General features: G+C 40.0%; 1 protein-coding gene across 1 annotated transcript; it reads right to left on the bottom strand.

Moving 5' to 3' along the window:
- Positions 1 to 8,893: 8,893 nt before the first annotated feature.
- LOC149242994 (uncharacterized) lies at positions 8,894 to 13,682 on the bottom strand. Its single transcript, XM_089374394.1, is given in 2 exon segments — positions 8,894 to 11,463; positions 11,466 to 13,682. Coding segments are annotated over 2 exon segments (4,479 nt in total). The 5' UTR covers positions 13,404 to 13,682; the 3' UTR covers positions 8,894 to 8,922.
- Positions 13,683 to 15,449: the final 1,767 nt, after the last annotated feature.

Here is a 15,449-nt window from a genome sequence, read left to right as displayed (position 1 = left end):
TTAGGGGGCATCTGTTACACAGTAATTTGTCACCGTTTGTCACCGTCCCTGTTACCCCTCTCCTACACCTTGGAGGACTCATTCCGGGACTTGTGAGAAGTGACAAGACTTGAAACCACTTGCATCATTCCCCTCTGAATATGAGCTTCACATGCCCTGAAGACATCTCCTGCAGCTTTCCCATAAAAATAGCCCTTTTTGCATTAGCGCGGGTTCACTGTGTACTTCTCGTGCCAATGGGGGAAATCCTCCAAAGAGGGCGCGCCAGTTGGCACTCTGTCACAGAGTCGCAATCGCGCCAACCTACTTGGGCAAAGTTTTTAACAAATCAACTTCCGAAAGTTCTCTCCAACTCATTCACCAATTGAGTCTATGTTAGGTGAGGATGGTTTGGCTTCGAATCTCCTTGAATGGGAAGTAGTTTGCCACCCTTCAATGGAATTTTCCAATTGATAATGCCAAATCCATGATTAATGTGATTAATCTTATCTTTCCCTCCTTCATCTATAAAAGCTTGTCTCCATACCTTGAGCAAGCTAGTAGTAATGGTAGTGGTAATGTTGATGCTGTAAGGAAGATATCAAGAGATCAAGAAGAGTTGCAAGAGCTTTCCTTGTGTCCATAAGGCTTAATCTAAGTAAGGAGATCTTGTTACTAGAGAGAGAGAGGCTTGTTCCCCATCCCCTCATGCTTTGCAAGACTTGTGTAGCTGAGCACCCAGCCAAAGGAGGACTCAACGTCAGAACATTGGTTGTATTCTCTTTTGTTGATTATCAATAATAGATGACTACTATTATGGTTCCACTCTCATTTGTCTTTGTAATGGTTAATGTGAGTTATGTCCTTTCTGACTGATGTATAATTGCATTTATTAGATTTCACGCTTGTGTTTGTGTTTCTCTTTGTGTGTGCAGGTGTCTATTCACGAGGATCATGGAGGATTGTGACCGGCCAAAGCGAAGGAGCGAGGGCGACGTCTCTTCATCAAACATTAGCGTTGGAATCCAAGTAGGTTTTCATTACCTACCTTTTATTTGCAATTAGGAACTTGCATGGTAGCATTGACTGATTGTTGCTAGACCCGTTCTGGGCTAGTAGGGATCGCCTCTATCCGTAGAGGGGATTTACCTCTCCAACACATATGGTGAGGGGAAATGCATTGAACAACTTAATGACATTATCTTTCAACATCAATTTCGTATCAAAAAAATTGATGGGAAAACACTAATATGGGCTAAGAAGTATTCAACTACTACAGAATGGGCACTGTCATCTGGTTTGCAATTTTTGAAGTTCATTCCAGATCATCCAATATTTGCATCAAAAATATTGTTATTACAATCAGTTGGTGAAGTTCATAATGCACATAGACAAAATAGAGATATAAATTATTCTGATTGCTTAGAAGAAATTAAAAAAATGTATTAGATATACATATGAGTACTTTGACATTACTGATTCAATTTGGTGGGAGTCATTTTTCAATTATAAAAGTGATATCATTTCAACAACAACAAATGAAGATATACCTTTGAAAAATCCATTTATTTGGCCACAAAATGTGTCGAATGCACATGAGGAAATAAACATTGTTGAACAACCACAATCTCAAGGTATTATTAATTCTTCACAGGCAGAAGAAAGAGAGATGTATATTGGTTCCAGAAGATCTCATTCACAACGTGAAGCCATGGAAGACCTTTACAGGGGTTCAGTACAGGATATTAAGGAGTGTTGCATGATCGCAGTGCTAGCAGATGGAGATCCCAATGGCTATCCATTCTGGGTTGCTAAAGTTATAAAGGTCTTTACAGAAAATGAGGATGTTACAAGTGTTGAAGTACATTGGTATGCCACAAATACACACCCATTCAATGGTGTGTATAAGCCAGAGATGGTAGTTGACAAAAAAAATGGCGGAAAGAGAAAAATAAAGGGTACGAATATAAATCGTCGCCACACAGACATATTAAAATTGGAGGATGTTGACATACTTGTTTATGACTTCAATTTAACAAAGAGAGGAACTCTTCGCTTCAAGACGATAGAGATTCTGAAAAGGTTGTTACCAAAAGGAATAGTGTCGATATGGGAGTCTGCTGAAACCAATCGTAGATCTAGAAGAATTTTGAAACCTGAAATGATGGACATGCATGTGGACTCAAATGGGGAATTAGTTGATGAAAGAGAAGAATATGGAACATCTTCATCAGCATCCCGTCACTCATCTGAAGATGTGAATTTTGATGGTGTGCATGAAAATATGAGTGATTTTGAATAATTGTTTAAGACATTTTATCTAACTAATGTATGCATCGTATCTTGAAATAAAATTTTTGATTTCCATATGGTGTTAAATGAGAATTTATGAATCATTTTTATGTTGTTGAATTATATGCCTTAATTATGATCATTTTTATTGTTTGGAATATCTACAATGAAACAGTAAATTAGAGATATAATGTATGTTTCATTCAATATACAAATAATGACTTTTGAATTCATTTAGTGATGTAATTTGTTCATAATGTCATGGTTTTTTATTTTATGGTTGAAAAAATTTCAATTTCTTTTGTATCTAGCATGTTATGGTTGAGAACATGTTGAATTTATACTTAGGAAAGAAAAATGTTATTCTACCAAAAACATTAGTGTGTTTTTTTCCTCATAAACAACTTTGTTATCCACACTAAAAATTTGGTTTTACTAGCATTTTTTTTTAATTTTGAAGATTGACCCTAAAAAAAATCATCGTTCTAGTATCATCACTTTTTCGTTTTCAAGCTGTATTTTGCACAAAAATTTCATTTTCACTGCCATTTTTAAAACATGTTCAAAATCGTCCCTAAAACAAACAAAAAAAACCATCGTTCCAGTATACACACTTTTCGTTTTTAGCATTGTTTTTTATGTTTTTTGGCGTTTTTTGGGGAGAGTTCCCGTTTTGAGTTTATAGTTCTCGTTTCAAAGTTTACACTGTTAAAACCAATACATATATAATTTAGAGTAAAGCAGATAGCATAGAATACAATACAACATATGCATGAAACATGTTGGCTCTTGTTATATTAAGAAGTGTAAGTTCCAGTCATACAATACATCCATGTCCAACTACTAGTTCCGATAGCGGAACGTTATAGCCATAACCGCCTACTCCTCCAATGAGATGTACTAGCTCTGCACAATGGAGAAGCCAAGGCTCGTTACAATACTGTCCAAGCTCTCTCCAAGCTAGTCTTATCGGAAGCTTGGCTAACCAAAAGCCTTTACATTGAGTTATGAGGTTCTATTTATAGCAAAGGATGGGGTGACCCTTGACATTCCCCTTTGTGACAGTTCATCTACCCTCATGACTCTTCACCTACTCTATGACTATTACGTCCAACTATCCACACTTGAACTTCCACTTGAAAAAACTTTACATTACAATTCACATGTGCTCATGTGAGACAAAATGGCGTGAGAAAGCCATGCAAGACATCACTGACACTCGGTCCATTGTGGTGAGACCAACTCTTTGACATGCTTGTGATGGTGAAGGTGGTGAGCTGATGCCAAGCTTGGTCATCCGTGATGGTGTGCATGCACTCCATGGTGACATCTTGCTGAAGCAAACTCTTGCCCATGTTGCATCCGAGTGCATTGGTATGGTTCCTTTGTCCAACTCGTCTGCTATCATGTGCATGGTCATCTTGGGTGCGATCGAACCAGAAACATACTGATGCATAGTATCTGTGCTAATCCTCAAGTATGTGCCGGTGGTCATGCGCATCAAATGTCAACTACTTGTTCAACTCCAATCGGACTTACTCCTTGTCTTCGCCTTGGTGAGTGTGTCGAATGGGTTGGATCACATGCATGCGCACAATGACATGCATGTTGCTAAATTCCTTTGTATGCGATCAACAACACTACTCACTTTGTCTGATCCATGCTAGATGCTGGGATGTATCTATAACTTGCACGAGTGCAGTTTCATTCATCTATGCATGTTGTGCTCCCTGTTGTACCTGTTCCCGCTGCAACTCATTTTCTCATCTGTGCAGCTCATGTTCTTCCCTGAGTTGCTGCTTCAGTACATGCAACTCTTTCTCTGTTGTGTTCCTATCTTCATGCGATCTTCATGTCGCGACGTCACCTCATAGCCCGAGTCTCCAAAGTTGCTTTCATCACAAGTGGATTTGCTTGAGCTTGCAACTTTGTTCCGCCTCTGTGTTGTCAACAACCTTCCTCTTACATTCATTGCATCTGGTATTTTTCCTTCAATTTTTGTTCATGGTGTTGCTCACTTTGATGTTGCTGCCATCTTATCTTGATGTCCTTGTCTACTAACAACTTGATGTCTTCATAGGTAGGCAAGCTCATAGACACTTGATTAAATGCATCCCCAAGTGTGCTCTGAACAATGTCTTTGACTCTGCTCTCCTGGAAACCATTGTACCTGTGATGCTGAGAGGCAGATGAACACTTATTGGATACATGACAACACTCATGGAAAGCAATTTGTCAGTCGAAAACCAAAATGTACTTGAGAGCTGACTTGCAACATACCTATGCGACTGATCATGAAGGTTGCACAATTTCGGCTGGGAGGTTGGGAGACTGACTGCCAAAACTGCACAAGGCATAGTCCACGCTATCAGGAGGCTAATTGACTGTTGGAATTTCACAATGCACAGTCCAGCCTAGCCTGTTGAGGACTGAAAATGCAAAATGCGTAATTTCAGTCAATAGTGACATGCAACCAGCAAACTTCATTGCGCAGTTTATGGGACCAACGAGACACTGCCTCCAAGAATTGTGCAATACAATCCTGGAGGTCAGTGCCTGGCTAGGCTTGTGCAATTTCTGGAGGGAAGGAAAAGCCTTCGCTTCCGGAAATGCAAAGTTCTATTTGGACACGGCACAGTCCGGGCCAAGGCAACCCAGTTCGGTCAATGAGTGACTAAAAACATGAGGATTTTGAATGCATGGTGAGACTGAGTGTAAACATAAGTGAATGATCATGCATGCAAATAATGAATGAAAGATTCAGGAAATGAAACAACATGCATGTGGATGAGGCGAGTCACTGAATCGGTGACTTTTTGTAAAATACAAGTCATGCATGCGACAGGAGTGAGATGTTAACGAAAACTGAAATGGTGCTAGTAAAAGCTAGTATGTATCATAAAGACAACAAGTTCTCACTGAAATCAAGCAAACAACATTCATACGAAGCAAAACACAAAAAGCGACAAAAATGCAACATAAGACATGAAAGGCGAGCTTACCCCAAAACATCTAAGATGAATGTGTCGACGACTCGTAAATGCAATGTGGGATGTCATAGCTGCAAGATCGATGTGAGGAATGAGATTTGCAGCGTATAGTTGATGAGTTTTGATAAAATCAAGCTATATTTTGCACGAAATTTTCATTTTCACTGCCATTTTTAAAACATATTCAAAATTGTCCCTTAAAAAAAAAACCATCGTTCTAGTATACACACTTTTCGTTTTTAGCACTATTTTTTATGTTTTTTTGGCTTTTTTTGGCCAGAGTTCCCAATTTGAGTTTATAGTTCCCGTTTCAAAGTTTACATTGTTAAAACCAATACATATATAATTTAGAGTAAACCAGATAGCATAAAATACAATACAACATATGCATGAAACATGTTGACTCTTGTTATATTAAGAAGTGTAAGTTCCAGTCATACAATGCATCCATGTCCAACTACTAGTTCTGATAGCGGAACGTTATAGCCACAACCACCTGCTCCTCCAAAGAGATGTACTAGCTCTACGCAGTGGAGAAGCCAAGGCTCATTACAATATTGTCCAAGCTCTCTCCAAGCTAGTCTTATCAGAAGCTTGGCTAACAAAAATCCTTTACATTGAGTTATGAGGTTCTATTTATAGCAAAGGATGGGGCGACACTTGACATTCCCCTTTGTGACAGTTCATCTACCCTCATGACTCTTCACCTACTCTAAGACTGTTACGTCCAACTATCCACACTTGAACTTCCACTTGAAAAGACGTTACATTACAATGCACATGTGCTCATGTGAGACAAAATGGCATGAGCAAGCCATGCAAGACATCACTGACACTCGGTCCATTGTGGTGAGACCAACTCTTTGACATGCTTGTGATGGTGAAGGTGGTGATTTGATGCCAAGCTTGGTCATCTGTGATGGTGTGCATGCACTCCATGGTGACATCTTGCTGAAACGAACTCTTGCCCCTGTTGCATTCGGGTGCATTGGTATGGTTCCTCTGTCCAACTCGTCTGCTATCATGTGCATGGTCATCTTGGGTGCAGCTGAGCCAAAAACACACTGATGCATAGTGTCCGTGTTGATCCTCCAGTGTGTGCTAGTGGTCATGTGCATCAACTGTCAACTACATGTTCAGCTCCAGTTAGACTTGCTCCTTGTCTTCGCCTTGGTGAGTGTGTTGAATGGGTTGGATCGCAAGCATGCACACAATGACATGCATGTTGCTAAATTAATTTGCATGCGATCAACAACACTACTCACTTTGTCTGCTCCATGCCAGACGCTGGGATGGATCTATAACTTGCACAGGCACAGTTTCATTCATCTATGCATGTTGCACTCCCTGTTGTACCTGTTCCCGCTGCAACTCATTCGCTCATCTGTGCAGCTCATGTTCTTCCTTAAGTTGTTGCTTCAGTACATGCAACTCTTTCTTTGTTCTGTTCTCTATCTTCACGCGATCTTCATGTCGCAACGTCACCTCATAGCCCGAGTCTCCAAAGTTGCCTTCATCACAAGTGGATTTTATTGAGCTTGCAACTTTGTTCCGCCTCTGCGTTGTCAGCAACCTTCCTCTTACGTTTATTGCATCCGGTATGCTGCCTTCAACTGTTATTCATGGTGCTGCTCACTGTGATGCTGCTGCCATCCTATCTTGATGTCCTTTTCTATGAACAACTTGACATCTTCATAGGTAGGCAAGCTTATAGACACTTGATTGAATGCATCCCCAAGTGTGCTATGAACGGTGTCTTTGACTCTGATCTCCTGGAAACCATTGTACCTATGATGTTGAGAGGCAGATGAACACTTGTGATACTTGGAGACATGACAACACTCATCGAAATCAATATGTTAGTTGAAAACCAAAATTGACTTGAGAGCTGACTTGCAACATACCTGTGTGACTGATCATGAAGGTTGTGTAATTTCGGGCTGGAGGTTGCGAGATTGACTGCCAAAACTGCGCAAGGCACAGTCCAAGTTGTTAGGAGGCTAACTGACTGCTGGAATTTCATAGTGGACAATCCAGCCTAGCCTAATAAGGACTGAAACTACGAAATGCATACTTTCAGTCAGTAGTGACATGCAACCAGCAAACTTCATTGTGCAGTTTATGGGGCCAACAGGACACTGCCTCCAAGAATTGCGTAATGCAAGCTTGGAGGTCAGTACTTGGCTAGGCTTGCAAAATTTCTAGAGGGAAGGCAGAGCCTTCCCTTTCGTAAATGCGAAGTGCTATCTAGACAAGGCACAATCCGGGCCAAGGCAGTCCAATCCGGCCGACGGGCGACTGAAAAAATGAGGAGTCTAAATGCATGGTGAGATTGAGTGTAAACATAAGTGAATGATCGTGCATGCAAACAATGAATGAAATATTCAGAAAATGGAACAACATGCATGTGGGTGAGAGAGAGAGAGATGATTGACCATAAACATGACAGTGAGAAATAATTAGTATTATTAATAATAATCAAGTTTTATTATTATGGTATAAGTTAATTATATTATAGTTTGAAGTATAACTCTTAATATAATATAACACAATATTATATAATATTATATTAATATATAATATAATATTAATACAATAACAATAAATATATAAATATACAATAATATGGTTATTCTTATTTATATAGTTATTAATAATAACACATAGTTGATATATGCTTATGGTGTGTATCAACTACATTTACTAATGTGGTGTGTATCAACCACATTTACTAATTTACTAATGTGGTTGTAAATGTGCTTTATATACTTTTATCATCCTATATCAACCAAATAGATAAATGTGGTTGTGATAGTATAAAATATTTAAATAACTTGTAATCATATAACTAGATTTATTGGATGAAAGAAAACCGCTCAACTCATAATGGAATGATTATCACCCAAATATCAAAATAAAAAATTATTTAAACATTACATAACTTCATATTAAATTTTAAAAATAATTATCAACCAAACATCTAAATAAAAAAATTATTTAAAAATAATTATCAACCAAACATCTAAATAAAAAAATTATTTAAACACTAATTAACTTTATTAAATTTTAAAAACTTTAATATTTTTTTCATTTACAAGATAATATTTATACCTCCACATATACCAGAAGATTTGACAATAATTCCACAATTTCTGGTGAAAAGGAAAAGCTGATTATAATCGCAGACATTATGCCCCTTAGTAAGGCTAGTTGCAAGCATTGTGCCTCTAGGTATAGAAAAAGATACCGGCAATAATTTCTTGTGGAGAGAAGAAGCTGAAGCAAATTGCAAAATTTGAATTTTTATGCTGACAATAATTCCACAATTTCTGGTAAAAAAGAAAAACCGAAGATAATTAAGACATTATGTCTTTGGAACCTTTACATATATAAAAAGATACTAATAATAATTCCACAATTTCTGGTAAAAAAGAAAAACCGAAAATAATTAAAACATGGTGCCTCTTAGTAAAGCTAGTTGCAAACATGGTGCATCGAGTTATACCAGAAAAGAAGATACTGGCAATAAGATAATATTTATAAGTAAAAAAAAAATATTTATAATTAAAAAAATATTAATATTATTATTTTTTTTTTAAATACATTCCATAAAATTCCTGTAACTTAAAATATTTAACTATGAGATTTAACATGTTAATCCTCATGATCTTCTCCACCGTCTCCAAGAATCTACATCCCATTCATCAAATTCCTTGAAAAGGTGGGAGAGTTCGGATTTTACATTATCATTCTCCCAACTTATTCCATCCCACCAATCTAAGTTTCCAACAATTTCCTTCAACTTAGGTAGCTTCTCCATTTCTCTGGGCATTCTCCTTAATAATGGACAACCTGTGATCTGTACAACTTCCAGATTAGGCATTGTATCTGAATTCCATACACTCGATGGTCTCGCAATACTCTCTGCCTTCTCTAGACCTTCAAGATGCAATTCCTCTAACATTGGAAGACTCTCGATCTCAACTTCCAACTCAGGGCACTTGTAAATACCTATGTGCTGTAAATCAGGGAACTCCTCCATTCTCAATGTCTTCAACCCGCCGCAATCTAATATCCGCAAGGAGTGCAGTTGCGGCATTGTTTTGGCATTGCAGACGATACTCTCTAAGCTGTCTAGGGAGGATAGATTTAATTCCTCCAACTGTGGAAAACAGCCACCGCTCTCCATGAACAGCTCCTTCAACTCAGCACAATCCCTTATATCTAATTCCCTTAAATTGGGAAGCTCCTCCATTCTCAATGTCTTCAACCCGCGGCAATATGATATCCGCAAGGAGTGCAGTTGCGGCATTGTTTTGGCATTGCAGACGATACTCTCTAAGCAGTCTAGGGAGGATAGACTTAATTTCTCCAACTGTGGAAAACAGCCACCGCTCTCCATGAACAGCTCCTTCAACTCAGCACAATTCTGTATATCTAATTGCCTTAAATTGGGAAGCTCCTCCATTCTCAATGTCTTCAACTCGCGGCAATATGATATCCGCAAGGAGTGCAGTTGCGGCATTGTTTTGGCATTGCAGAAGATACTCTCTAAGCAGTCTAGGGAGGTTAGACTTAATTCCTCCAACTGTGGAAAACAGCCACCGCTCTCCATGAACAGCTCCTTCAACTCAGCACAATTCTGTATATCTAATTGCCTTAAATTGGGAAGCTCCTCCATTCTCAATGTCTTCAACCCGCCGCAACGTGATATCACCATGGAGTGCATCTGCGGCATTGTTTTGGCATTGCAGACGATACTCTCTAAGCTGTCTAGGGAGGATAGATGTAATTCCTCCAACTGTACTGGAAAACAGCCACCGCTCTCCATGAACAGCTCCTTCAACTCACCACATTCCCTTATATGTAATTTCCTTAAATTGGGAAGCTCCTCCATTCTCAATAATGTCTTCAAGACAGGGCAACCTAATATCCACAAGCTTTGCAGTTGCCGCGACATTGTTTTGGCATTGAACGTCATACTCTCTAAGCTGGGTAGGGACCATAGATATAATTCCTGCAACTCTGGAAAACCGCTACCGCTCTCCATGAACAGCTCCTTCAACTCAGCACAATTCCCTAAATACAATTCCCTCACATTGAGAAGCTGCTCCATTCTCGATGTCTTCAACCTGCGGCAATCTCTTATGTTTACGTGGTGCAGTTGCGGCATTGTTTTTGCATTGCACACTATACTCTCTAAGCTGTCTAGGGAGGATAGATGTAAACTCTCCAACACTGGAAAACCGCCACCGCTCTCCATGAACAGCTCCTTCAACTCAGAACAATCTAATATACCTAATTTCCTTAAATTGGGAAGCTCTTCCATTCTCAATGTCTTCAACCTGTGGCATTTTCTTATTTCTAAGGAGTGCAGTTGCGGCATTGTTTTTGCATTGCACACTATACTCTCTAAGCTCTGTAGGTAGGATAGATTTAATGTCTGCAACTCTGGAAAACCGCCACCGCTCTCCATGAACAGCTCCTTCAACTCAGCACAACGCCTTATAAATAATTTCCTTAAATAGGGAAGCTCCTCCATTCTCAATGTCTTCAACACATTACAATCTGATATCTTCAGGGTTTGGAGTTGCGACATTGTTTCCATTCTCAATGTGTTCAACTCCCCGCAATATGATATCTTCAGGGTTTGGAGTTGCGACATTGTTTCCATTCTCAATGTCTTCAACACCAAGCAATCTGATATCTTCAGGGTGTGGAGTTGCGACATTGTTTTTGCATTGCACACTACACTCTCTAAGCTGTTAAGGGACTTTAGATGCAATTCCTCCAACTTCGGATAACCGTCACGTGGAAGCTCCTCTAAGTTCATGCAGCGCCTCAAGTCCAAAATCTTCAAATTTTGAAACTGACAAATACAAGTCGGTAGACTTACCCCTTGATAGTCTTCTAACTCAAGACTCTGCAACTCCTCCATGCTCTGCATGTTCTGTGGAAGAATATCTAGCGCCGCATCATCTCTCTTTTCATCTTCGCCCCATTCGAACCTTAACCTTAATTTTCTCATCTTTGACCACGTACTCATTGAACCCCCTTTAATTTCTGGCTTTACTGTCACATCCAACTCGATCAGATTTGAGAGATTTGTGAGATCCTCCAAACACATTGGAGTTGACTTTGGAAGGACCAGTTTGTTCAATGAAGTGAGTTGAGAGATTTGATGTGGAATCACCCTGACACTGCCACTGTGAGATGTTTTAGATTTTTCAGCTCCCCTATCTTATCAGGTAAAAAATCTAGGCTTCCACAGTCTTCGAGATTCAAAAATTGAAGATGTGAAAGGTCGCATATGCTATCAGGCAAATCCTCCAGCTTGTCACACCCACTCAAATTAAGAAACTCCAGCTGTCCAAGTTGCCCCACTGCTGTTGGTAATGTTTTTATTGAGGTATCCGACAGATCCAGAACCTTGAGAGACATGCAGTTTACCAAAAACCCCTCTGGAATTTCCTTCAACCCTCTATTTCCCGCCAACACTAAACTGACGAGTGTTGGACACTTGAAATCTGGTGGCAGATCACTAATTTCATTGCCGAGAACGGAGATTCTTTTGCAATCCCTGGTCTCTTCTTCACTTGGAAAATGTTGCAGATGTTGACCTGCTTGAAATAAACAGTTCTCCTCTCCTTGGCCTACATATATTGCCATATCCCGTAGTACATCATGAACTTTTATTTCCCTTTTTTCTGCATCAACGTACTCAATCAAGCACCTGTCTACCAGTGCTTGTATGTATTCCCGCCCAACATCCATGAAGTAAGTTTTCCCCTTTTGGAGAAACAATCTTTCTGCTGTCCACATTTCCACCAGCGTCTCCACATCAATTTTTGCATCTTCAGGAAAGGCAGCACAATACAGAAAACACATCTTCAGGTCATGATTGGGCAAATCATTGTAGCTCCATCTCAGCTTCTGATAGAGCTCCTCATCAATGGTCTTGTGAGTGGAGGGGAAGGATGGATCTGCATTTTTCATCAAAACTAAAGCGCGACTCCACTCTTCAGCAGTCTTCTTCCGAGCTATAGCTGCAGCAACTGTATTGATTGCTAGTGGCAACCCTTTACACTCCGAAGCAACTTGTCTAGCAATAACCTCTAGATTCTTGTCTTGAGCAGCCCCACTTTTAAAAGCTGTTTTCTGGAAGAGCTCCCACCCTTCGTCTTCGGACAGGGGTCGGATCACCATGCAGTACTCTTTTTTGGCCATTTCTTCAACTACATGTCTGTAGCGAGTGGATAGTACGACTTTGCTGCCTTTATCACTGCCAAAATTGACGCCAACTTCATTCAAATCAAGTGGACTCCATAGATCGTCCAATACAAGAAGAAATCTCTTATCTTTAAGAGAGTCATACAATTTCATCTTTCTCGTGTCAACAGAAGAAATTCCCTTCAGATCTAAGCTCAGATGCTCGGCAATGGTATCCTGGAGACTTTGAATCTGATAGGTTTGAGAAATGGTATGCCAAATGACGAGATCGAAGCTAGTACTCACCTTCTTCTTGCAGTCATTGTAGATGAGTTGGAGTAATGCCGTTTTTCCGACACCCGCCATCCCCCACACGCCGATCACCCGAGCCTGAGGATGGGGTTCGTTAAGCCATGAGAGCAGTTGCTGCTGAGCAGCTTCAATGCCAGACCCCACGAAGCCGGAATCTGGTAGAGGTTGAAGAAGAACCTCTGCTTGAGGCTGTGCGGACACCACAATCTGTGCAGTATGGGCAGCTGTTGAAAGATCAGAATCAAGCTGTTGGAAGAGCTCATTAAATCTGGTCTTCCATTCTCTGATATCTGCGGGGATGTTGGGGCTGAAAAAGAGGCAGCAACCGCGACACCGTTCTCGCTGTCTGTTGGCGCGATCGATGAGGGCTTTGACTTCTTCAAGGGCATCATGCATTCTTCGCAAAGAACCTTCCACCATCTCCGGCAGCTGTCTTTGTTGATGTTCGAATTGGGTTTGAATATGGCGTAACGACTCGTCCATACGGGCGAGTTCAGTATTGAGAAGTTGAAGGTTATCCCCCATGTTCCTCACATCCTTCAACTGTTGGAAGAGGACACCGATAATGGCATTGGTGACGTTTGTGGCCACTCCGGACGCTTCTCCATTTGCAATCTCCATGTTAGCAAATGGCAGAGAGAGAATGGAAAATATGTGAAGATTGGAACGAAAACAGGGGACGACAGATGGTCTGTAGCGAGGCAGCACAGGGTTTGAGAGGTGCAGTGGCTTAGATGAGGGCGATACACAATTCAATGAATGATTGAATATAGGTAGAGGCAGAAACTTTAGCATATAAGAAAGGAGTGGTCTACTCAGCTGCAGGAAGAATTGCCAGTACAACTTTCAAAGTGAGTTTAGACTCTGGGCAAAAAAAAAATTTGTAGAAATCAAAAAATTTCAAACAATCTTGTAAAAATAATGTGTGATAATACTAATAAATTTAACACCATCAAAAACAACTAATTAAAATTTTGAAATTTAACAAATATCCTTGCTAGACTTTCTTTTAACCATAATTCCCATAACTCCAGGCCATTCCTCCCGTTCGTTAAACTATGGCTATAAGAAAAGGCAAATCGCATCGGTCAAAAAAGAAAGCTGTCTGCGACTGGCACCTTGGGAAAAATGTAAGACCTTTCTAAAAAGATTATTCCTTGAACCCATGCTCTCACAGGGATATATTTATTGAATTTCCATTCACCAAGTTATTTGTACGGTGGAAAAGAACATTAATAAAATAACATTCCATTAAACTTAACGGACGAAAATTAAAGATTATAATATGCACAAGCATCGCAATTCGTCGACTCGTATGCACACACCTCCACGTTCATTGTCGTGTACCACATATTATAATTCACATGATATAAAAGTGGTTACTCATCCATTAAACTTAACGGACGAAAATTAAAGTTATTCCAATATTAGAGAATGTAGTCATGGATAATTGTGAGAATATAATATGCACAAGCATCGCTATTCGTTGACTCATATCCACGCACCTCCACATTAATTGTCGTATTCGATAACATGAGTACCACATATTATAATTCACATGATATAAAAGTGGTTACCCATCACTTTCACTTTCCACTTGATTTACTCTTAATTTAGGTTTTAGTAAAATCTATTTATTCATCAAATTAACATTTTTCTGTTGGCCAAACGTTTGTATTCTCCTAACCCAATGTTGATTAATTCTAAATATGAGAAGAAAAAACAATAATTATTGTATGAGTTGGGAAAATTGCTTAAATGCCGACACATTCTATTAAATTGAATAAAGTGGGTTTTATACATTCTATTAAATTGAATAAAGTGGGTTTTATGGATATGGTTATGTATTGAGTAATTAAAATGGCATAATTATAATTAATTATATTTGTGGGATAACATTAAAATAATTAAAATTAGTAATCCAGATGCGGGTGCTCCCTTCAGGTAACAATGTCAAGCCTCACTGATCCGACAGCTGGCTTCATTGCTGGCATCAGGGCGTACCGCACGGTACAGGAGGTAGTTGGAATTTATAGGCTCAAGGTGGTAGCATTAACTTTGGAGCTGTCTCGAAACTGGTTTGATTTCACCTCGCGCATGGCAACCATGAAGGCGCATGGGTTCTGGGTACTGCTACCGGGTCATGGCATTAATGTTTCATTGCTCTTTAATACCAAGCCGCTCCTGTCTTGCAGCATTACGATGTGTGTTTGGCGTGGAAGACTTCAGGAGGTTTACAGAGCTCCCTCCCCTCTGTGTCATTGGAATTCCATCTGCCTTCATCAGTTCTCTGTGCCCGCTATCAAAATGCGTAGGCGTGGCATTCCTCGGCGGGGCAGCAACTATGGTAATAGGGGAGGTCGAGCTCATCCTGCACCCCCGACTGTTAATCCTATTTCTTCAATTCCGCCATCTCCTCTGTCGCTGGAACCTGAGGGGGCTCGTCCGAACAGCTCGTTTCAGACTTCCAGTTTTTCTTTCCAGAGTGAGGTCAATAGGCCTATTATTACTATCAATTTCACTGTTTCGGTGGTAGAAGAGGAAGGTAATTCCTCCAGCTCTGCTCCCTCTGATAACGACCCCTCTCAAGATGACAGTATCCTGCTTGGGGATCTGTCAGGGCGTGTGTATCGTGCGGGCCGTCAGCAAGAAGACCCTCCGGCTCCT

The sequence above is a fragment of the Pinus tabuliformis genome, chromosome 8 (assembly GCF_031772625.1).
Source record: "Pinus tabuliformis cultivar Carrire ecotype Pingquan chromosome 8, CPIR1, whole genome shotgun sequence".
Taxonomy (NCBI): domain Eukaryota; kingdom Viridiplantae; phylum Streptophyta; class Pinopsida; order Pinales; family Pinaceae; genus Pinus; species Pinus tabuliformis.
This window is presented reverse-complemented; position numbering and strand designations above follow the sequence as displayed.